We start from the raw sequence: 24,890 nt of genomic DNA, 5'->3' as shown, positions 1-24,890 counted from the left end.
CCACAGCAGGCAGAACTTGTCATAAAGTTAGTGATAACAAAGCCCAACCATTTAGAGGGAAGATATAATTGTTCAATTTTGCTGTCATTTGAAATTGCTCTCTCATTGAATTTCTATTGCTCCGACCTCTGTAAAATTATAGCTGGACCACCAATCACAGAGCTGAAAGCAGAGCATTTTCTTCCTAGCAACTGCAGATTCAGCCAGATTCTGATAGGGAGACAAAGGAGCTTCCTTCATTTAACCCTTCAGAAAGCAACACAAACTAAATAGGCAGGTTTGAAGGGTGTATTTCTTCCGAAACTTTTTGTTTAGATGTTGATTGTGAAATTATGAATTCTTAAAATTAAAATAAAATTAGAACTGATGACTCTTTAAATATTATCTTTGAGAATATCTTGGGCTCTCTCTGAGGGCCTAGAGTGCCCTGATGGTTCCCCTCCGATTTGTAAGGAGGATTTGCATTTTGCTTCAGAAATGTACCTTTTTTCTTCTTCTTTTTTTTTTTTTTGTGTGATAACTCTCGCTCTCTCCGTGCCGTTTGCTGGTTGCATTGCCTAGGCTGGACTAGCATCTTAATTTTTGTTTCAGAGTAGGAATTGTCATATGTAACTTTTGCAGTACTGTAGGTGAGAACACAGTTAGCTAGGCTGGTAGTTTGCTTGTTTTCTTGGCGAGGGAATGGTGGTCAGAGGGCCAAGGTTTGTAAGAGTCACAGATCGCTGCTGCTGGTTGATGTCTCAGTAATTGTTATCAGATGTGCAGTATAATTCTGGTCATCCCTACAGGCCCCTGATGTTGGATGATGGTTCCCCTAGCCTTCCTGCCTCTAAGTTCAGCCATAGTCACCCAATGGAGCCCATCCATGAGCCCTTCTACATCCAGTCGGTAAGGAAATATATTTGCAGTTATTGGCTGTATAGGTAGTACTGTATCTGTTAGTACAATTCATACTATATTCAAAACCACCTATTCAGATCTGTTACTGCAGATATAGTAATATTTCTAGAATGAATTATTGTTCCCTTACTTCCTTTACCCCTTTTCGAACTTCAATATTCTTAGATATGTAGATACTGTTAGATTTCCAAATATTCTTCTCCAGATACTCTTAGATTTTCCACTTTGGAATGTTGCGTTATATTCTAGTGTCCCACCCAGAGAAATAACTTGTATGTGCAAACTTAGTTGGCTAACAATAAAACTTGACTAATGTTAAACTATGACATAATTGAACATGTTTTAGTTCAGCTTTTGTCACCAAAAATTGAGCCCTGTCATGAGCCCTTTCACATCATTTGGTTTAAATATATCATTCTTAAAATCATCCCTAACAACATGAATACATATCAGTGCACCTTATGTAATTTGTCAGTTGTCAGAGTGAAGTCATCCAAGGCTGTAGAGTATTGATGATAGCCTTACATGCAAATATTCATCCTTGCAAACATTCAGCTTTTCTCTGTGTACAGTAGACTTTATTTTATGCATTTGGCCAACCCTTGCCCAATTGTTTCACTGAATTGTAAAGTTTAGTAGTTTTAATTGGAGTAAACTGATGTACCCTAACATTGTCATCATTGAAATGGTAAGCAAATTCAAAGTTGCCTTTTTAAAAATAAATAAATAAAAGAAATTACTCAAATACTCCCCTCTGAATCAGGTAGACCTTTTAGCTGTTTCTAAGGGAATAAACTAACTCCCTGTGCAGAGAACGAGACAAGAGGTCATTATCAAAAAATGCAGAATAGCGCATCAGGACCTGTTTTATTTGCTTTGTAAAGACTAAATAAGAACATACACTGGATCCCAGAGAGTTGGATCAGTTCATCTGGACATAACATTTAATGGGAGAAACGTTTCATCCCTCATCCCAGTGACTTCGTCAGACCCCAATGACTGCAGGTATCCCCCACACTTATAAATTGAACAGTTGCATAACGACTGAAACCAATGATTGCCTTGATACCACTCACCTGTCATCTATGATGTGGCCATCATACCTGGAGATTCTTAAAGACAACAAGCTGAAGGAGGGGCATTACCAGGGAGAGTATTGAATTGTCGGAAAAGCACTTAAAGAATCAGAAACACTTTGTCATTTCATGTCATGCACTTGCACAAATAAAACGAAACATTGTTTCCCGCAGCCCACAGCAGTGCGACACAAAGACAAAAACATATCCAAAAACTACAAGAACACATATATCCAAACTAACACATATATCTAATCTAAAAAAATAAATAAATCACTGTCCAGGTGAACGAATGCCAACCAGGATGACTGTCAGAACTGCCAGTCTGCATGGGCTAGCAGTTAGCCTAGCCTGCCCTGCTTTCACATCCTGTCAGTCTGCCCTTGGTGTTTCCTCTTCAGGCACAGATCCGGTCAGGGCTGTGATCCCTAGGCCCACCAGACACAGCAGACCAAGCTCCCTCAGCAGACACCTTCGACACACCTCCCCGCACTCCACACGACGACACTAAAAATACAGTCAAGGCTAGATGAGGCCGTCGCCAGACCGCCCTCGGTGTTATCGGAGCTGCCGGTCTGCATGGGCTAGCATTTAGCCCATTAGTTATTAGTTAGCAGTTAGAAAAGCCCCTTTTGAACATATGTCCTCACCTACGAGCTCATTCACCAAGGGGAGTAGCTTCTCCATGACATATGAAATGTAAAGAAGCAAATCAGATGAGCGGCAACATGTTTTAAAATCTACAGTGACAGTCTAATGCAGGCTCTCACTTTGTTTTGATATCATATGTTCCTGGTAGACTGATATGAACATACAAAGACATGTTTCCATTGCTCCTTGTCACTTAATTAAACCCTTTGTTGAAATGTGAACTTTTCCGCCAGATTAGAATTGTTTTTCAAAATTAGTTTGTTTTTTTCCCCCCTTAACAAACCGATTTAGCCTCAAGTGAGGGCCAGTCCCAAGGACATTGGTAGGAATTTGGATGTATTTTAACTCTATAGGGGTTGAATACTAACTGAATCATTAAAAAAATAAATTTAAAAAAAATCAGCCTTTTATTTTTAATCACTTTGTATAAGAAAATAATCTTTGTGGATTAATATGCTGAGATCGCTGAAAAAAGTTCCTTTTTTTAAATTAATTTTAACTTCATGCTGTAACACAACAAAATGCAAAAAAGAGTGAATATTTTCCTTTTACACCACACTGGCATAATCTGTCTGTTCTGTGATATCAACAGAGGCGGGAGATAGTTCACAACAAAATCCAATATCTTAGAGGTGGAGATATACTGTAATATCATAGATGTTGATATTAAATAAGTGAGCATATTTCTTTCCACTGCTTGTTTTAATGTATTTTTCTCTACAGTTTTTTATTTCTCTTTGCCTAAAATCTATGAATCAATTGCCCCCATGTATATTCATTATCATCGGTGGTCACTCGGGGTCGAGTATGACTGTCCATGTATATTAATACATGTGAACTCAACTAAATTAAAGTGAACTAAACTAAACTTCTCTGAAGAGACCAGTAGTCTGATCGAATCTGGCTTTCATAATCTATCAGAAGTCCAGATTAAAACCAGTACCGAGATGTCCATGCTGTGAAAAATTTGGAAGGGGTTTCAATCAATTTCTGCTTTTTACTCTTTCTTGTGAACATATTTGTTTCTGTGTTGTCATTATCTCTCATTAAATGGTCCTTTTATAATAAAGTGAAGCAGTGTAACAAAGGGAGGTTGGTTTTAAAAGGAGGAAGAATTTGATTTAGAGCTGATTACAGCTACGATGTTGTTCGATCCTCAGTTTGGAAAAGACAGTGTAACAGTCCTCTCCTCTTCTGTCCTAGCCTTCCAATGAGAGTTCGTCTTGCTCTGCTAGTGGGCTGACAGGGGGACCAATCATTTCTGATGTTACTGATATGTCTCAGCCTAGCAGTATGACCATCCAGATGCAGCCTGATGAGACCAGGTAAGTAAATGGATGACCAATCAATCTCAAGGCTTTGTTGAAAAATATTTCTTTGGCAAAACTGTGAAAAGATAAATTGTGTAATTAAATGTCGGGAGTGTCTAAACAAGGGGTTTCACAGTAGTTTAGTGGTTAGCTCTGTCCTGGATTTGGTTCCAGCCAATCTGCATGGCGTTGACATGTTCTGCCTGTGTTTGCATGGGTTTCCTTTGGGTATACCGGTTTCTTCCCCACATTCAAAAGAAATGTATGTTAGGTGAACTGGAGTTTCTAAATTGCCTGTAGATGTGAGTGGTGTGTTAAGTGACTGTGATTGTATGCCCTGTGATGGACTAGTGACCTGTCCAGGGTGTCTTCTGGCCTTCAGCCCAATGCCTGCTGGGATAAACTTGAGCCCACTTGTGATCCTGAACTGTATTAAGTGGGAATAGATGATGCCAGGATGATTTGTTAACATTGCCTGGGTCCAGACCTTTGAATCCGTCCACTCCACCAAGATGACTGATTCTGGTCTGGCATCATGACCTGAAACAAACATTTCTCGGTTGAAAAGGCGATTATTCAATGAGCGCCGCCTGGGAACTAATGATTAGCCAATCAGCGCCACAGGAGGGACTAACGCCATTGTCAAGCTGTTGTCAAGCATTGTCAAGCCATGTGCCAGAAACGAGGAGGAATAATAACAACAATGGCAACTGCTATAGTCAAGATAGACGCTGTTATCGAGGCTGTTCTAAATCGGCATGTCTTCTCAGTATTGCCCAACATCGTAGTTTTTACTTTGCTCCGCTCCACTCTTAAAACCCTGGCAAAACCAGTATGTTGCCATGGCTACGCAAGAGTATCAACTTAAAAGACGTTAGATTCAAGCCGATACTTTGGTCTCAACTGATTGGTTAAGGAAAATCGAATCCCCCGTGGAATTGGGTAGAAGTGGAGGCAATGTCAGACCAAAGATATAGAAATGGAGTGTAACGAGTTGACAATTCTGTCTGATATCAAGCAAATCTTAAAGTTCCCCTTCAGACATGTTTTAAAGTTTAGAAATACTCCCAAGATTATTAATATATTGTTGAACATGGTTTTACCAAGTAAAAATAATAATAAAAAAAACGAAGGAGCTGGAAGCACATCTAGTCTATGAATATGCAAATATCACAGGCCTTGCGCCCCGCCCACCACTGCTGCTTGCTTTAGGTCAGACATGGGCAACTGGTGGCCCGCGGACCACATTCGGCCCCTGTCCTCACCCAGTACAGTCACCCACAGGTCAATTTCCAAATATCAATAAATTGTTGGTTTCATGGGCGTTGGAAGCAAGCGGGCTATTTGACCACATTTGAACTGGATCCCAATTGTAATTATGCTGTCCACTGATAGAGGGCGCTCCCTTGAAACACAAGAGGCCTGTAGCCAAGCAATGGCTTGCATATGGTCTCATCTTGGTCTTGGCGGGGGCTCTTGCACAATGACGCGTGATGAGGAGAGACATGAGCGGCAAAAAAATAAAACTTGACCTAGAGAACCGTGTCTTCCAGGCAAGATGGAAAACAGAATATATTTTTTACAGAATTCAAAGGCAAACCTATAGTGTGCCTGGAAACCAAATCAGCCATGAAGGATTTCAACTTGAGTCACCACTACAATACCACACACAAAGACAAATATGGCATGTACAGCGGAGGTGCCAGAGCCGTTATCATCACTGACCTCAAAGGAAAAATACACTGACAGCAGAGCCTTTTTACAGAAGCCACATCTACAGAGGAGTCCTCTCTCAAGGAGTCTTACGCTGTTTTCCCTGAGCTTGCTAAAGCAAAGACGCCCTTGTCAGATGGTGAAACAGTGAAACTATGTGCCGTAGAGATGGCTAAAGCTTTTGGAGATGATAACATGGCTAAGAACTTTGAAACGGTCTCTCTGTCCCATCACACAGTGACGTGAAGAATTTTGGACTTTTAAAATCATGTCGAGGGAAAGCTAAAACAAGTCATGCATGACTGCAAGTACTTCTCCTTAGCGTTGGATGAGAGGACAGATGTGGTGGATGTTAGCCAGCTTCTCATAAGAGCCATCGACAGTTCATTTGAAGTGCTCAAGGAGTTATTGAAATTGGTGTCTTTGCGTGACACTACCAAGGGCAAGGATTTTTTCAGCGCTGTTAAAAGTGTTGTAAGTGAGCATGGGGGCTTTGACAGCTTTCAGCTGTTGTTACTGATGGCACACCACCATCAATGCGAGGAAGACGCACTGGATTCGCCGGGCTCCTCCAACAGATCAGCATTGACTGTCCAATATTGCACTGCATCATACATCATCAGGTGGGTAACGTTATTGCTAGCTAACTATTAATATATGGTTATGAATGTGGGTTTTCTTTGTGAGTATTTTTATCATAGGCTAAACCCTATTTCATCTTGAGCTACAGGAGGCCCTCTGTGCAAAGACAACAAACTTCAACCATGTCATGGATTTAGTTACCAATTTCATTCAATAGGGGAAGTGAGTTCTGCTTATGGGGATTTACAGATGCACACTGAGATCAGATGGATGAGCCTCGGGAAGTGCTTGGGGAGGTTTTTTGTGCTGCACGTTGAAATCCCGGTGTTCTTGGAGGACAGCATTTGATGTGATACAAGTGCTTACTGCAGTAAATTCAGGGATACAGTTTTTCTTTGCGACATGGCCTTCCTTGCAGACATTACCGTGCATCTTAATCACCTTAATTGCAGGGAAGAGACCACACTGTGTCAGATCTCTATGCACACATGAATGCATTTAAGCATAAATTAGCCCTGTTTAAAGAAGGCTTTTCATCTGACCATCCAAATTTGGCAAACTTTCCCGCCTGTGAAGAGATGCGCAAAAGATGTCCCCAAATGTGAGAAAACATTTCTCAAGTGCAGAGCAGGCATAGAAACACTGCAGCAGCAGTTCAAGGAATGTTTTCAGGATTTCCACACCATGCAGCCTCGAACTGTGTTATTCACTGACCCTCTCTGCTGCTGTCGTGAGCAACCCCCAGAGTTGCAGCTTGAACTTTGCAAACTACAGTCAGACTCATTCTTTCAAGCAAAGTGCAATGAGAGAGGAATTTCATTTTGGAGACTACTACCCAAGTCCTGCTTTCCACTCCTTAGGGATTTTGTACTCTCAACGGGCCGCATGTTTGGGGGCACTTAATCTGTACGAGCAGTTTCTCAACAATGAAGCACAAGTCAAAAGAGAGAAACAGGCTGACAGATGAAACTCTATTGAGCTCATGCAGATTGGATACACAAACACTGACATTGACATTCAGTCTGTTGTACGCCAGCAAGAGAGGCCACAAGTATCTCATTAAGACAGAACGTTATACTGGTCCACCTGTGGATGAGTTTCAGTGGCTTCATCAGGGTATGAATGGGTGTGTGAATGGGTGAATGTGAGGCATACATTGTAAAAAAGCACTTTGAGTGGTAGGTAGACTAGAAAAGTACTGTATTAAATGCAGTCCATTTACCATTTTACCATTTTGAGCTAAATGCATGTTTATTTGAAAGGTGTCATGGAATGGGAAGACAGAGTAGAAAGGCACTACAAACATGTATATTAGTTGTTGCACTTAGTGTGAATGTTAACTTTGGTACCATTATTGAATGATGATTTTTGAGACCCCATTGCACTGAAATAGTGGTATATCACTCAGGAATGTGGATGTTTTGTTTCTGTGTTAAGCTCATTAAATAGAAATGTTGGTATAATAAACTTTGATTACCGGTATATATTTTATTCTTTTCATTAAATTAGGCACTATAATTGGTTAATTGAGTGATGGGGTTACAGTATCCCACTGGTGGAAGTGCACGGTCACAATCTGGCCCTCTAGGCGTGAGGATAACATTTTTGTGGCCCTCTCGATCATCAAAGTTGTCCATCCCTGCTCTGCCATGTTTACTGTCAAAACGTTCACTATGCTAATGCAAGCTCGCTCTCTGTACGGACAAGTCCGCTCTGTGCAGGAGGCTTCAGGTTTTTTGTCTGCCCTGCATTTGTGTATTAGACAGCGCTTGGCTTTCAGATTTGTGACGTACCAAATCTAGCTTACCCAGGGTAAGGTTGAATCTCAGATTTTAGTCAGATTTAAGGGCACAACAGCTCCTCCTCCAGTAGAGGATTGTGAAAACACCCACTCTAGTGACAGACTTTGCACAGATACAAGTCAGTATAGTAAAGGTCAGACATTTTAGGGGACACAAACAAAAGAAAAACAGATTTTTGAATGGAGGGGTACCTTAACAGGCGGCTAGGTGACTTAGCGGTTACCTCGGTCGCCTCACAGCAAGAAGGTCCTGGGTCGAGCCCCGGGGTAGTCTAACCTTGGAGGGGTGTCCCAGGTCATCCTCTGTGTGGAGTTTGCATGTTCTCCCTGTGTCTGCGTGGGTTTCTTCCGGGTGCTCCGGTTTCCTCCCACAGTCCAAAGACATGCAGGTCAGATAAATCAGCCATACTAAATTGTCCCTAGGTGTGTGTGTGTGTGTGTGTGTGTGTGTGTGTGTGTGTGTGTGTGTGTGTGTGTGTGTGTGTGTGTGTGTGTGTGTGTGTGTGTGTGTGTGTGTGTGTGTGTGTGTGTGTGTGTGTGTGTGTGTTGTGTCAGCCCTGTGATGGCCTGGTGGCCTGTCCAGGGTGTCTCTCCGCCTGCTGCCCAATGACTACTGGGATAGGCTCCAGTGACCCTGAGAGCAGGATAAGTGGTTTGGAAAGGGATGGGGTACTTTAACATATGCAAAGTATTTAAGCCACAAACATAAAGCCAAAAATTTGACTTTTACATTTTCAAATTGATTGATGAAACTATGAAGAGTAAATTTTTGAGCTGGGTTTTCTTAATCCTGCAGTTGCTGATACCAGCCACTACAGTTGTCATGAATGCATATTTTGGTAATCAGGTAACGTATTGATTATTTTGAGAGAATTGCATCTCTGCTCTGCGCAGATGACATGATTTTGTTGGCTTCATCAGAACGTGACCTCCAGCATGCACTGGGGCGGTTTGCAGCTGAGTGTGAAATGGCTGGGACGAGAGTCAGCTCCTCCAAGTCTGAGGCCATCGTTCTCTACCGGAAAATGGTGGCTTGCTCCCTCCGGGTTGGGGATGAGTTGTTGCCTCAAGTGAAGGAGTTCAAGTATCTCGGGGTCTTGTTCACGAGTGAGGGTAAGATGGAGCAGGAGATTGACAGGCAGACTGGTGCAGCATCAGCAGTAATGTGGATGTTGTACTGGACTGTTGTGGTGAAGAGGGAGTTGAGCCGGAAGGCAAAGCTCTCAATTTACCAGTCAGTCTTCTTTCCAACCCTCACCTATGGTCATTAGCTTTGGGTAGTGACCGAAAGGGTGAGATCACGCATACAAGCGGCCGAAATGAGTTTCCTCCATATGGTGTCTGGGCTCAGCCTTAGAGATAGGGTGAGGAGCTCGGACATCAGGAGGGAGCTCGAAGTAGAGCTGCTGCTCCTTCACATCGAAAGGAGCCAGGTGAGAGGGTTCGGGCATCTGATTAGGATGCCTCCTGGGGGCCTTCCTTTGGAGGTTTTCCGGGCATGTCCAACTGGGAGGAGACCCCGGGGTAGACCCAGAACTCACTGGAGGGACTACATGTCCAGTCTGGCCTGAGAACGCCTTGGGATCCCCCAGGAGGAGCTGGAGGGTGTTGCTGGGGAGAGGGACATCTGGAGTGCCCTACTTAGCTTGTTGCCACTGCGACCCGACCCCAAAAAAGCGGCTGATGATGAGATGAGATGAGAGATATTGATTATTCTGATGATTAATTGAGTTAATCAGATAAGAAAAAATACTTTCAAATGTTTTATTTTACAGCAATAATGTAACACAAGACTCACACTACACTACAACTTACATTCTGGTTCCCTCCTGTTGCCCAGTGTCATGTAATAGCTCCCTCTTTGTGATATGCTTCTTTTTTTGTTGTTTTTTTGTTTCTGGTCCATGTTCTTGCGTACATAGGTTATCCCTTGTATTACATCTTTATATGTAAGGTGACCTTGAGTGTACAGAAAGTACCAATCAGATAAAATGATGAATGTGTAGGTGGGTGCCTTCTGTTGCGGTGCTGCAGCATCGACTTTGTCCTGTTGTGGTAATCAGGTTCAGTTTTGCAATGCTCGCAGACTGCTGTTATTTCCTTTTTTTTTTAGCCGAAAATGGTCAAATTTGGACATTTTTCATTTTGACATAGTGTGTGTCTCAAGGCAGTATGGATTAAAGTATATTCGCAGATTTAAAGGTTATTCTTTAAGGTTTGCTGTATCGTGAAGTTAAATATCAAACTAATTGTTGTCATACTGTGGTCTGTTTACCTAATGCAACAAATAGTTAACAATACTGTAGATAAAACAATGAAAAACACTTTTAATACTAATTAAAAGTCAGTGGTTTTCAACCTTCCTGTGACGTTCCTGTATGTTAAGGCTGCTTTTAAAAAGCACTGATATGGAATATGGTTTGCATCTATAGAGAAAAGTGCATGATGCTTATCAAAGAAGAGCCAGTGAGCCCAGGAGTAAGAGGAGGAGGAAGAGGAGGAGGAGGAGGACGGGAGGCTGTATCATTGACTTCCTCCTGTGAGGTTTGCTCCTCAGAACCCCCGGTCCTCCCAGTGGCAATGGTCCAGTCAGTTCTGGAGGGTCGAGGCTCAGCAGCTTCTTTAGGGGAGAGGAGAAGCAAGAGAGCTGCTCTGGACAGGTAGGCACACACACTCGAACTGTGCTTCACAGGTGCTTTATTTATGCACATATAAATGATATCAAAGAAATATTAGTGTGTGTGTTCACGTGTGCATGTGTGGATCAACGTTTTTCTACATATGTTCTTGTCTCCCTGTACATGTTTTTGTTGTCTTCTTGTACATTTTTTGTCTGCTTTCCCTTATGGGTTTGTATTGGTGAACTAATTCGTCGTTTTTTGTGTGTGGCGGCGTGGGGGGGATGGTGGCTGTGTGTGTGTGTGTTCATATGGGTATGTGAGTGTAGGGTGGAGGTGCCTGATACTGTGGAAAATGTGGATATGACCCTGGAGGACCTGCAGCACCTCATCATGAGGAGTCATCAGCAGACCACTGTGGAATCTGGGACCACTGCTGTGATGGACGTAAGTATATAGAGACATGTGTGCACACAAGCCAACATGCACCAGCACACAAGTTCTGCTGTCCACTTCTGTTTTTAACACACCGTGAAACAACTTAGTGAAAATAACTAACGTTCAAAGTTAATAAAGGGTTTACGGTCACAGAAGTGCACAGATGTGAATATTTTTGTTGTTTAAATGTGCATAATCCTATTTTGAATATTTCTGCATTCATTTCCTTTTCCCTTTGGACCCCCCCCCCCAGCCCTTCAGTTTAAGCCTGCCCCTAAATGAGTGGAACTTTTCAGAGATGGAGTCGAACCTCAAATCAGTGAGTTCTAAAGCCTAAATGTGAATGTAAACAAACCTCTGTGATGATGACTATACACATATAAGCTACTCTATCTATCTATCTATCTATCTATCTATCTATCTATCTATCTATCTATCTATCTATCTATCTATCTATCTATCTATCTATCTATCTATCTATCTGTATATCTATAAAGCTATCTTGCTAGCTAGCGCTCAGCAGACTAATATGCTAGCATCCCAAAGCTAAGCTTCACAGTTCAAACACCAACATTGTCGGGCATTGTAGTTAACACTTTATAAGGTGTTTAAGAAAAAAGGGAATTCTAAATAAGAAATTATATATGTATAAATACATTATACAATATGTGTGTGTATGTGGGGTGTGGGGTGGGGTTCCTGTGTGTGTGCCCCTACCCATCCAGAGCAGCTCTTATGTGTTCTCCCTTCATTGATTATTTCTTGTTTTGCTATGTTGCAAATTAAAATTAAACTATAATGAAACGGCTTTTTTCCATACAGCTACAGAAAGTAATTAATCAGTATTACCTCTCAAATTACAGTCAAGTGTATTCCAATTTCTTGAGCGATCATGCTAAATAACAAGATCCGATTATGTTGGTGTCGAATGAACCTTTGTTCAGTCGTATAATTTGCAAAATAAATAGCTCAAATTTTGTGAGTTCTCACAAAACAAAGAGCAGATGAGAACAGTCCTGCTCTCATCAAGACTAAGAAAGTTCCCTTGGAAGTCTGATTTGAGGTTGTTAGGGGCAAAAGGAGGGAGAAAGTTTTCAAAAGTTTGGCAAAGCCTTGAACCTTCTTAGGAGCATCGTAAAGTCCATTGTAACAAAATGGGATAAGCTTGGCCCACCCCAGACACTACCAAGATGAGGCTGCCCTACTAAACTAAACAACTTGGCAAAATGGGCATTTGTCAGAGAGATGGCGAGACCGACTACAGCCCACCAAGAGTTATCCAGCTGACATGTAGGAAACTGTCCAGATATCACTGTCGCTCTTCTCTTCAGAATCTCACAGATTTGGCCTCTTTGGGGAAAGGAGAATTGGTTCATTCCAAGCAGAACCATTATTTTAACATTTCTATCCTTGGATTCTGCCCCCAATATAATGTTCCTACATCAGTTAAAACAAAATAAAATGGCATTCTTTATAACATGCATTTAAATGGAGAGGGGGAAATGGAAATGGAAAAGATTAAATGTAAATTGCTAAATATTAACACTAATTTCATAGGGCCCTAATACATGTATGCAAAAGGCTTAAAAAACAATTATTTCTATTTGACGTTAATGTGATGTTAATCTGTTAATGTGAAACATTAATTGATGTTATATAGGCAGTACTAGAAATAAATTACTTGAGTTTTGTTTCCTTCATTTATTGTTAATTCATCTAGCCATATATAAGTGTTGCATCAGTAGAAGTGTTTCACTTTCAACTCATTAGAGTAACAGCCGAACGCCATGGGATATGAAAACCCACATAGTGTCTTTTACATTTGTTAATCTGGATGTGAAGATACATGCCTAAGAAGACTCATAGCTGTAACAGCTGTCATAATTGTGTTCACCTGTTGTACTAACTAAAGACTCTCAAGCTGTGTTTAAATTCTTCATACTAAATACAAGTAGTATGCAGATTTTAATATCAAGTCAAATCAAATCAATTTCATTTGTATAGCCCAATATAAAAAATTACAAATTAGCCTTAGTGGGCTAAACCGCACCACAACATCCTGTCCTTAGTCCCTCTCATCGGATAAGGAACAACTCCCTAAAAAAAAAACCTTTAACAGAGAGAAAAAATAGGAAGAAACCTCAGGGAGAGCAACAGAGGAGGGATCTCTCTCCCAAGACAGACAATGTGCAATGGATGTTGTGTTTACACAATTTACACAATACAACATTGAAAGAGGATAAACAGATTTATAATGGACTTGTAAAATTTATGAAGAATATGATGCGCAGGATGCCAAGCAGTGTCCAGATGCCATCGGAACAATCCAGGACCCAAGCCACGCGACCAACATCGTCATGTAAAAAAAAAAAATTATATGGATTTATAAAAAGAAAAAGAAAATAATCAATCATCAATAATATGCTATTTACTTTATGAAAGTTATGTGTTTGCATACTACAAAGACGACAATATTAAGTACAGGGGTTATGGTCGCTAAATGAAACAAAACTGCCCCATAATTCTTTGTGCCTTTGTCATTTCTATAGAAATGTCTAGATTGCTTCCCGTCTAGATGGTGCTGCATATGGCTGCACTGGCGAATTGGTGTGCAACTGTTTTATGTGCTTTTTTGTTTTAATGTGTTTTTGGTGATAGTACACGACCAGACAATTTTCACGAGAGAAGAAATCCTCAACATCAGGGAATCTACCCCTCTGGAATTATATGTTTAACTTTTCTTAATACCACCATGGAACTATTGGACATTGTGGTGAAAGGATTTGTGGGTCTTGGATGAGCAGTAAGGGGTATGATAGGAAAGCGCTTCAGAGTGCTTGTGCATTTTTAGAGGTTTATGCACAGAACTGCCAGCAATGTTTCTTGCCAGTGTGTGCTCACTATGCAATGAATTGGATGAACTGCTGCCGATGGTGGAGAAAAATGCAGACTTCTCTATATCCTCTGCTTTGTGCTTCACCGAATTGTGGCTGAGTGGAATTATACCGGACTCTGCACTGCGACTGAGACACGGAACTGACGGGAAAGCTAGGGATGGAGGGATCTGTTTTTATATTAATGATGGTTGGTGCAGGGACAAAACAGTGATTTTGTGGACATTTTCTCCTGATCTGGAATCATTTATCATTAACTGCAAGCCCTTCTATTTCCCCTGTGAGTTTTCATCACTCATTCTGGTCAGTGTTTACATTCCACCGTAAGCTAACGTGCAGGATTTACAGCGGCTGCTCGCTGACCAGATACCGGATGTGGAGTGAAACAACCTGGACTCCCTTGATATTGTCCTCAGAGGCTTTAATAAGGGGAACTTGAAACATGAACTCCCAAAATTCAGACAGTTTATTAACTGTTCAACCAGAGAGGAGAACACTCTGAACCATTGTGACACCACCACCGACAACACATATCGTGCCGTTCCCTGCCCTTCACTGGGAAACTCTGACCATGTCTTGGTTTACCTGAGCCCTGCATACAGGCAGAAAGTCAAAATGTCTAAACCTATTTTGAGGAAAGCCAAGAAGTGGAGCAGCAAAGCAGCGGAGGATCTGCATGCGTGTCTGGACAGCATGGATTTGGAGATGTTTAAGATAGCCACTGACAGTCTGGACAAGTACGAGTACACAGAAGCTTTGACATCATACATCAGCTTCTGTGAAGACAGATGCATACCAGCACATATCAGGGTGTGTCATAACAATGACAAGACCTGGTTCACAGCCAAACTCAGGTGGCATCGTTCCGAAATGGCCAAGACATTTAGAAGCAGGGACAAGGAAGGGTTTCAAGTGGTAAAATACATGTTTGGCAATGTGGTGAATGTGGCCAAACGGAAGCGTTCAAAAAAGATGGAGCGGCACTTCTCAGCCAATGATTCTGCCTCAGTCTGGAAAGGACTGAAAAAAGATCACGAATTAGAAACCCAAACCTTGCATCATGCTGAATGACTTCATACTTGCTAGTGAGCTGAATGAGTTCTACTGTCTTGATGCATGCCCAATAATCTAGGTAAGGGAATCACAGAAAGTTGCATCAGTTCATCTGGACACAACGTTTGTTGGGAGAGATGTTTCATCACTCATCTAATGCCCCTTTTCCACTACATGGTATCAACACGACTTGACTCCACTCGCCCTTTTTTCGTTTTATATTACTGGAAAGTACTGGCATTTTGGTAACTGTTACCACTTTTCTGGTACCACCTTTGTCAAGGTTCCAAAAAAACTGGAGCGGGTACCAAAATCAATGTAGACCTCTGTTTGGTCAGAGAAACGCATCAGTGCATCATTTTGCATCACTTCGTCATCAGTGTGTGCATGGGATATCACCCAGCATTTTTAAATACTGAAGCAGTCGAAGCAGAGTTATCTTGAAAGTACAGCTACAATGACGGGGTACTGTTATGGTAATGGAAAATGACACAGAAGCGAGTTGAGCTGGTACCATGTAGTGAAAAAGGGGGCATACGTGACTTCTTCAGTCTCAACTGACTGCAGGTATCCCCACCCTTATAAACAATACAGTTGCATAATGACAGAACAAATGATCGGTTTCATGTGGAAATTGACATGACCATTAACTAGAGTTAAATAGGAAAGTGTACTATTCACCAAGGATTGGGGAATAATTGCAATCAAAGTATTGTAAGATGGTGACAGAGGTACTCTTACAATCTAACAATTATTTGATTGCAACTCTTCTGTGCTGTGTCCAGATGAACTGATTCAACTTTGTGATTTCCTTACCTGGATTATTGAGCATGCATCAAGAAATTTTGACTCATTTCGGCAAGGATTTCCTTAAACTTGTATGTGAGTACGAGCGAACAGCATGTAAGATGGCAGACTACAGGAACCACCAGAAATTCAGCCTCAGTTTCATACAGAGCACGATTACACCTAAGAGCCTGCAAATGAGATCTTCTGTCAAGGGCCACTGAGCTAGCAGGATCCTCAAGAAGGCACAGAGCCAGCTGTGAGCAAACGGGTGAGACAAACTAGTAATTTTACCATTGATGCTTTGAAAGCCAAAAAGGAGCAGAGATAGAGACATGAGAGAGAACAGAGACTTATGTTGCGTCTAGATGAGACCATTTTCTAACATGTTGAGTTCTAACAATGAGTTCACGGAGAGGGCTCGTCTAGTACAACATGAAAGTTGAAAACCAGCAACAAAAGTTTGACCTACTTGATGCAAGCTAGAGACATAAGCAGACAACGGACGGCGCCCTCAATGGCAGACGGAGAGATGAATGCCAGACACAGGCCAGTGATATGGACAAGTGGGTGAAGAATCTGTCCGACTGGCAACTCACCAAGGTGGGAGAAAGACAACCTTGCTAATGAGCTGAATTTTGTTGTCACACCGAGGCAAATCCCACTAGTGGAACTGATCACAGCCACGGAATTGGTGAGCCGTAAAAACAACATCATGGACCTGGAAGCGAAGCAACTACGGACAAAAGTTTCAGCTCCCCTCAGCAATGTGACAGTGCCGCCATCCAACATCAGCAGAGATGAGAGGAAAGCACTCACGACTCTCAGTAAGGACAATAACGACATCATCCTTCTGACGGACCAAGGCAGTTGCACTGTTTTATTAAACCAGACAGATTATCATAAGAAAGTTATGACGTTACTGCGACACCACCTATCTCCCACTTACAATGCCGCCCTTTCATCTCTACCCAGGAGACTCAAGAAGCCTAGCCTCCAAGAACAACAGTCGGTCACTAACGGTTCCAACGACTCTCACGACCACTGAATAATGAAGTCGAAACTAACACCCCCAACGACTGTCACTGCTAAACAAATGCAAATCAATAGCTCCGATGGCGACGGGCGCGGCTGGACATCGGAGCACAGGAGAGCCACGCATATCAATAGCTCTGATAACGACGGGCGCAGCCAAACATCGGTACACAAAAGAGCCACTCATATCTATGGCTCTGTTAGCGACGGGCGTTGGTAAACATCGGGACACAAAGAGCCATGGACATCTATAGCTCTGACAATGACTCCAAAGAGGATAAATTCTGAGTCTCATCACCAGCCAGTCAGACTAGCTTGGTCTAGTCAGAAAGGCACGAACTGAGGAAGCCTCTTGGATGAGAGGCGAAACGTCTTCACGGATATATACCAAGTCCAGTTGCACTTGATTCAACTTCTTTGGATGACGTTACTTATATCTTGATGCATGCTCAATAATCCCAGTAAGAAAATCAAAGAAGGTTTAATCAGTTCATCTTGATACAATGTTTATTGACAGGTACGTTTCAGATGTATCTGTCAATAAACATTATATCCAGATGAACTGATTCAACCTTCATTCATGACGTTACTTAGTGATATAAATATTTATGATCCCCTGAAATGAGAGCTAGGCGGTGGTTACAAGAAAAAAGAGATAGATTGTGTGAAGCTGTTAGAACAGGACAATGCTATTGACAGAATTTTGTACCATAGATTATACCCAGGGGAAGCTACACCTCGTTTGTATGGTTTACCTGATACATAAATAGGATGTGCCATTATGGCCTATTGTTTGTATGATTAACTCAGTGATCTGTAACATCTCATAAGTTTCTGGCATCTATTTTTAACCCGTTTGTAGGCAGTAACGAACATCACATTCAGAACACTGAGTTTTTTGGATAAGGTGAGGGACATCATTATGGAGGCGGATGAAACAAGGGTATCTTATGATGTTACGTCTCTCTTCACATGAGTTCCTGTTGATGAAGCAGTGGAGGTGGTCAGTATGAAATTCCAAAATGACCCCACCCTTAGCAATTTGGACCACCCCTAACACTGACCAAGTGTTTCTGTTCCTGAAGCTGTGTCTTCAGTCCATGTACTGCACATACAGAGGGCAGTACTATAGGCCGAAGCATGAGTGTGCTATGGGTTCCCCAGTTTCACCTATATTGGCCAACTTGTATGTGGAGGAAGTAGAAAAGATAGCTGGTGTGTCCTATCCAGGGGCACCACTTAGCCATTGGTTCAGATTTGTGGACAACACCTGGGTAAAAATTAAATCTCAGGATGTACCACGTTTCACTGACCACATTAACTCTGTGGACAACCACATCAAGTTAACCAGGGAGGATGCGAAAAACGACAGGTTAGCCTTCTTTGACTGTGAAATTGCAATTGGTGATGGAGGAAATTTGATTGATACCATAAACCAACACATACTGATCAGTACTTCAGTTTTGACTCTCATCATCCACTGGAGCACAAAGTAAGAGTCATCAGGACGTTGTACCACGGAGCTGACAACATACCCACTGACAGAGCAGCCAGGAAAGGGGAGAAATCCCACATTAAACAAGACCTGGTTAAGTGTGATTGTCCTAACTGGGTATTTGTCAAAGCCAGGAAGACACCCAGACAGTGCACAAACTGATTGAAGAGAGGAGAAGGACAACAGCTGTCTAAGTGTAAACCAGTGGTGATTCCATATGTGGTGGGAATGTCGGAACAGTTGAGACACACATTTTCCAAACACTGCATCTCAGTTGCTTTCAAACCTCAAAAAACCCTGTGCCAGAAATTTGTCCACCCCAAACATCAGGTCCCCCAGCACAAAAAGAGCAATATAGCGTAAGCTGTTAAGTGATGGTAGGATTGCCGTGACTTGTACATCAGAGAAACCAAACAGACGCTGTCCAAGAGGATGGCACAACACAGAAGAGCTAACACATTAGGCCAGGACTTCACAATCTACACCCATCTACAGGCCAGTTGCCACTCTTTCAAGGATGAGGATATGCACATCCTTGATAGCGAGCAACACTGGTTTGAACAGGGAGTCAAAGAGACCATCTATGTGAAGAGGGAACAACCCTTCCTTAACCGAGGAGGGGGCTAAGAGTACATCTGTCGCCATCTTACAATGCTGTGATTGGAACTATCTCCCAATACTCTGTGAATAGTACACATGGCCATTGTAACTCTAATTAATAGTCACAGTAATTTGCATATGAAACACCTATCGTTGGTTCGGCCGTTATGCAACTGCTGTTTATAAAGGTGGGGATACGTGCAGTCAGTTGAGACTGGAGAAGTCACTTAGATAAGTGATGAAATGTTTTTCCCAACAAACATTTTGTCCAGATGAATTGACTGAACTATCTGTGAGTTCTACTGTAGTTTTGAAAGACAAAGGGACAGTTTGGACTGCATCTCCCAATCTCCCAGCCATCAACTCCTCCACTCCAGCAGCTCCATCCAACACCCCCCTCCAATGACCCCATTACTATTACCAACTACTCCCCCGCCCTAACTCCCAACCTGAGCACACCCCCTCTCCCCAATCGCACCTTCTCTCTTGATTCAGGGAAGGGATTTTAACATATTGTTCAGAAGACAGAACCCCCTCAGGGAAGCTGGACCTGATGCTTTCTCCCCCTCAACCCTTAAACACTGCGCAGAACAGCTGTCTCCAGTGTTCACAGACATTTTTAACACTTCCCTGGAGGACTTCAGGGTTCCAGCCTGCCTTAAAACTTCAACCATTATCCCTGTCCCCAAGAAACCAAGGGTCACAGGCCTAAATGACTACAGACCCATTGCTCTGACCTCTGCAGTGATGAAAACTTAAAATTCCGTGTGCTGTCCCACCTCAAGTCCATCCCCATCCTGGATCCGCTACAGTTCGTATACAGAGTCAACAGGTCCACAGATGATGCCATCAACATGGCTCGCCACTCTATCCTCCTTTACCTGGATTCTCCTGATACCTATGCCAGCATCCGATTTGTGGACATGAGCTCTGCATTCAACACAACTCCATCTGCCCCACTCCACCTGCAAGTGGATCACTGACTTCCTGACCACAGGAATCAGCATGTGAAGATGAGGAAGCATGTGTTGGACCCTTGGACCATCAGTATTGGTTCCCCCCAAGGCTGCATCCTGTCCCCACTGCTCTTCTCACTCTACACCATTAGGTGCAACTCCAGATACCAATCTGTCAAGCTCCTGAAGTTTGCAGAAGACACCACAATCATCGGACTCATCTCTGAGGGTGACGAGTCTGCTTACAAATGGGAGATGGACCACCTGGCTTGCAGGTGCAGCCAGAACAACCTGGAGCTAAACCCCCTGAAGAGAGAGGAGATTGTGGTGGAGCGCCCCCCCCTCCAATAATTAGATGGCTAGAATACCTGACATGACAGGTTAACTTGATTAGCTACTTGGCAGGATAGAAAACTAGTAGTGCTGGGGGTCCCTGAGGACCAAAATGAGAACGTCTGCATTTAGGCCATTAAATTTATATCCCTTCAGTGCCAACTATATCCCTTTATTTCAAATAGCTCTGCACAGAGATATTTAAGTTTCTCAAAATATCAGATGTTTCCTGTTTAACATCCCAAATTTAGAGAAACAGAATTTCCTTGGGAACTAGGGGTTGAACAGAGTACTCGAGCATCCAAGTTCTCAAGCACTTAAATCAATTCTCGAGTTTCTACATTAACATCAAGTTCTCATTAACTGCATGATGCTAGATCTCGCGCGCACTCAGTTTCCTCACATTGTGGATTACTGAATGTGTGTTTGCTTTATTGTTGTATTTCACTGTGCATATTTTCTTTCCCACCTGTAATTGTGATGAAATAAATGTGCAACAATTGTGAGTTGTGGACGAATTTCTTAAGGATGGCTCTAACATTGAGTCTGTCATATAATAGAGTAGGCTACTACACTAACATGGCTAAACAAATTGATATTGTTAAAAATAGATGCAAGCAAATATAACTAATTTCATTTTTAAGTCAGTTAGGCAAACTAATGATGACCAGGTTTAACCAAATTTGCAGGAAAAATCCAGATGCTATATCTAAACACAATAAGAACACTGTGAAAAAACCCACTTTGTTGACTGAACTTTCTATCTTGGGCTACTATAGAATGTTGGTAACAATAACGTTAAAATAGCATTGGTATCATCTGTACTTCACCGCTGTGTTATTAAGCCTCATTCATAATCCCCATTGCCTGAGCTTCTTATTCTCCTCAGAAGATGGGAGGGTTCGGTAGTAATATAAAGCATAGTAAACCCTCACAACTAAGATTTGTCATGTAGGCCGCTCTGGTGGCCAAGCAGAATAAACCGCCATTCTTGCAGTCCGCTCGTCATGTGGCTGGGAGGTTCGTATCCCAGACTCGCCGTAACCGGTCACAGCCAGAGCGTCCACAGGGTAACGCATTCATTAGGTCACCCTTACCCGAGGGTAGTGGGTGTAGATCGGTGTACTGTTCGGGGACTCGTCATTCTCCAGCGACCCCTCTGGCCCACCCGGGCGCCTGCAGCCAAGCAACTGAAAGCATTCTCCCTACGCCTCCTTCGCGGCCTGAAGGTGATGCAATCCATGCGAGGCTTCAGCATGTAAAATAGCGAGAGCAGCCAACACGGGTTTGAAGGAAGCTGGTGTTACGACTATCTCCTTCCTGTGGAAACGTGAGCCAGGGGAGTTATTCGACAAGAGTTCCGGCCATATGCCATTGGGTAAATCGGGTGGGATAAGGGGAAAAACTAGAAATAAATGTATTTAAAAAAAAAAGATTTGTCATGTACAGTGGATATACAAAGTCAGCACACCCCTGTTAAAATAGTAGGTTTTTGTGATGTAAACAAAAGGAACCAAGATAAATTATGTCAGAACTTTTACCAACCTTACTGTGAAATTGCAACCTTTAAAAGTAAGGTGGAAAAACAATCAGAAACATTTTTTTGGGGGGGGGGAATGCAAAGTTTACAATAAATTGGTTTGGATTAGAGTAGATACTGTATTGTTGCCATGCAACAATGTTGGTGGTAATTGTTTTGGTGGCTCAGTTCCACTGCAAAGTGAAAGCGAAAACGAGCATACAGGCACCGTAATCCATTATAAAAACACACTTACAAAAAGGAAACATGAATGTGAGAATATGATAGTACAGTTTAGTTCCCCAGCACTTCAAGTAGCTCAACAGGCAGAGTACAGTAATTGATGCACCAGTGCAAGCAGGTCCAGTCTGAGTTCAGTCCAGTGCATTCAGGTCAGTATATGGGATCTTGTGGCAAGGGGGGCTAGCAAAGGCTGTTACGTGTTCTTACTGCTGTAGGAAAGAAGCTCTTTTTAAATCCAGTGGTTTGGGTTAATATAGACCTGTACTACCTTCCAGAGGTGAGAAGCTGGAAGAGGTGGTGGGCTTGGTGGGAGGGGTCAATGGTTATTTTAGCTGCTCATTGAAAGTGCACTTTATGTAAAGTGAGTTGACTTGGCAAAGGTCAAAACCAAATACAGTGCATCCGGAAAGTATTCACACCTCTTCACTTTCCCCACATTTTGTTATGTTACAGCCTTATTCCAAAATGGATTAAATTCATTTTTTTCGCATCAATCTACACACAATACCCCATAATGACAAAGTGAACAAGGTTTTGTAGAAATTTTTGCAAATTTATTTAAAATAAAAAACTGAAATATTGCATGTACATAAGTATTCACACCCTTTGCTATGACACTCAAAATTGAGCTCAGGTTCATCCTGTTTCCACTGATCATTCTTGAGATGTTTCTACATCTTGATTGGAGTCCACCTGTAGTAAATTCAATTGATCGGACATGATTTGGAAAGGCACACACCTGTCTATATAAGGTCCCACTGTTGACAGTGCATGTCAGAGCAGAAACCAAGCCATGAAGTTAAAGGAATTGTCTGTGGACCTCCGAGACAGGATTGCATCGAGGCACAGATCTGGGGAAGGGTACAAAAAAAATTCTACAGCTTTGAAGGTCCCGAAGAGCACAGTGGTCTCCATCATTGGTAAATGGAAGAAGTTTGGATCCACCAGGACTCTTCCTAGAGCTTGGCCGCCTAGCCAAACTGAGCAATCAGGGGAGAAGGGCCTTGGTCAGGGAGGTGACCAAGATCCCGATGGTCACTGACAGAGCTCCAGCGTTCCTCTGTGGAGATGGGAGAACCTTCCAGAAGGACAACCATCTCTGCAGCACTCCACCAATCAGGCCTTTATGGTAGAGTGGCCAGACGGAAGCCTCTGCTCAGTAAAAGGCACATGACAGCCCACTTGGAGTTTGCCAGAAAGCACCTAAAGGACTCTCAGACCACGAGAAACAAGATTCTCTAGTCTGATGAAACCAAGACTGAACTCTTTGGCCTGAATGTCTGGAGGAAACCAGGCACCTCTCATCACCTTGCTAATACCATCCCTACAGTGAAGCATGGTGGTGGCAGCATCATGCTGTGATGATGTTTTTCAGCGGCAGGAACTGGGAGACTAGTCAGGATCGAGGGAAAGATGAATGGAGCAAAGTACAGAGAGATCCTTGATGAAAACCTGCTCCAGAGCGCTCAGGACCTCAGACTGGGGCGAAAGTTTACCTTTCAACAGGACAACGACCCTAAGCACACAGCCAAGACAACGAAGGAGTGGCTTCGGGACAAGTCTGTGAATGTCCAGTCGATTTTGGTGAAAAACCGTCAGACGTCTGCTAGGACGCTAAAGATGAAGAGGAATTTCACCTTTCAGCATGTCGATGACCCAAAGCATACACCCAAATCAACAAAGGAATGGCTTCACCAAAAGAAGATCAACATTTTGTCATGGCCCAGCCAGAGCCCAGACTTGAACCCCATTGAACATCTCTGGAAAGACCTGAAAATAGCTGTGCAGCGACGCTCCCCATCTAACCTTACAGAGCTCGAGAGGATCTGCAGAGAAGAATGGGAGAAATACCCCAAATATAGGTGTGCCAAGCTTGTAGCTTCATACCCAAGAAGACTTGAGGCTGTAATCGCTGCCAAGGGTGCCTCAACCAAGTACTGAGTAAAGGGTGTGAATACTTGTGTACATGCAATATTTCAGTTTTTTTATTTTTAATAAATTTGCAACAATTTCTACAAAACCTTTTTCGCTTTGTCATTATGGGGTATTGTGTGTAGATTGATGCGAAAAAAATGAATTTAATCCATTTTGGAATAAGGCTGTAACATAACAAAATGTGGGGAAAGTGAAAGGGTGTGAATACTTTCCGGATACACTGTATGTTGGAGGCTGAAGTAACAATCTGTTCCAGTTTCCTCTTGGTGTAACTGTCTGAGCTCCCATACCAGACAGTGAGAGATGATGTGAGGATGCTTGATGTGAGGATGCTCTCTATGATGGCTATATAAAAGTTGACCACCTGATGTTTCTGGTGGGGGTTTTTTTTTTGTGTATTTTCTTCCCAATTGTACTTGGGCTTACAAAGCATGAACATGATCTCATTTCTGAAAGGTATTGATCAGTAGCTGGGTACAAAAGAATTTCCAAGGCATTAGGTATACTATGGAACACAAGTGTAGAAGATGTATACAAACAGACCAAAACAGGACATTCTTCCAAAATTGATGGGAAGACCAGGACAAACTCGCCAGGGAGGGTGCCATGAGGCCTACGGCAACATTAAAGTAGCTCCAGGAATTTCTGCCAAGTACTGGTTGCTCCCTACATGTGACAACAATCTCCCATATTCTTCTGTCTGGGCTATGGGGTAGGGTAGCAAGACGGAAGCTTTTTCATACGGGAAAACAAAACAAAAAAAACAACTTTCAAGCCTGGCCAAATTTTGTAAAATAATACATCCAGTCTCCCAAAACCCCCAAAAATGTGTTATGATCTGATGACCAAGGTTTAACTTTTTGGTCATAATTCCAAAAGGTATGTTTGGTGTAAAAACAACAGAACACATCACCAAAAGACCACCATAACCACGGTGAAGCATGGTGGTGGC

The 24,890-nt window shown here is 42.5% G+C and overlaps 1 protein-coding gene across 1 annotated transcript in view; it reads left to right on the top strand.

Annotated features, from left to right (window-relative positions):
- Positions 1–19,935, top strand: part of hsf4 (heat shock transcription factor 4) — a 52,669-nt gene extending 32,734 nt beyond the window's left edge. Inside the window, exons 7-12 of the mRNA XM_056282366.1 lie at positions 789–888; positions 3,831–3,952; positions 10,466–10,693; positions 10,981–11,098; positions 11,343–11,408; positions 19,738–19,935. Coding sequence (XP_056138341.1) covers positions 789–888; positions 3,831–3,952; positions 10,466–10,693; positions 10,981–11,098; positions 11,343–11,408; positions 19,738–19,935 — 832 coding nt within the window. The remainder of the gene's footprint in view (positions 1–788; positions 889–3,830; positions 3,953–10,465; positions 10,694–10,980; positions 11,099–11,342; positions 11,409–19,737) is intronic.
- Positions 19,936–24,890: the final 4,955 nt, after the last annotated feature.

This window comes from Lampris incognitus, chromosome 6, assembly GCF_029633865.1.
Source record: "Lampris incognitus isolate fLamInc1 chromosome 6, fLamInc1.hap2, whole genome shotgun sequence".
In the NCBI taxonomy this organism is placed as follows: Eukaryota; Metazoa; Chordata; class Actinopteri; order Lampriformes; family Lampridae; genus Lampris; species Lampris incognitus.
The sequence above is the reverse complement of the archived record's forward strand: the minus strand, read 5'-3'. Positions and strand labels throughout refer to the sequence as shown.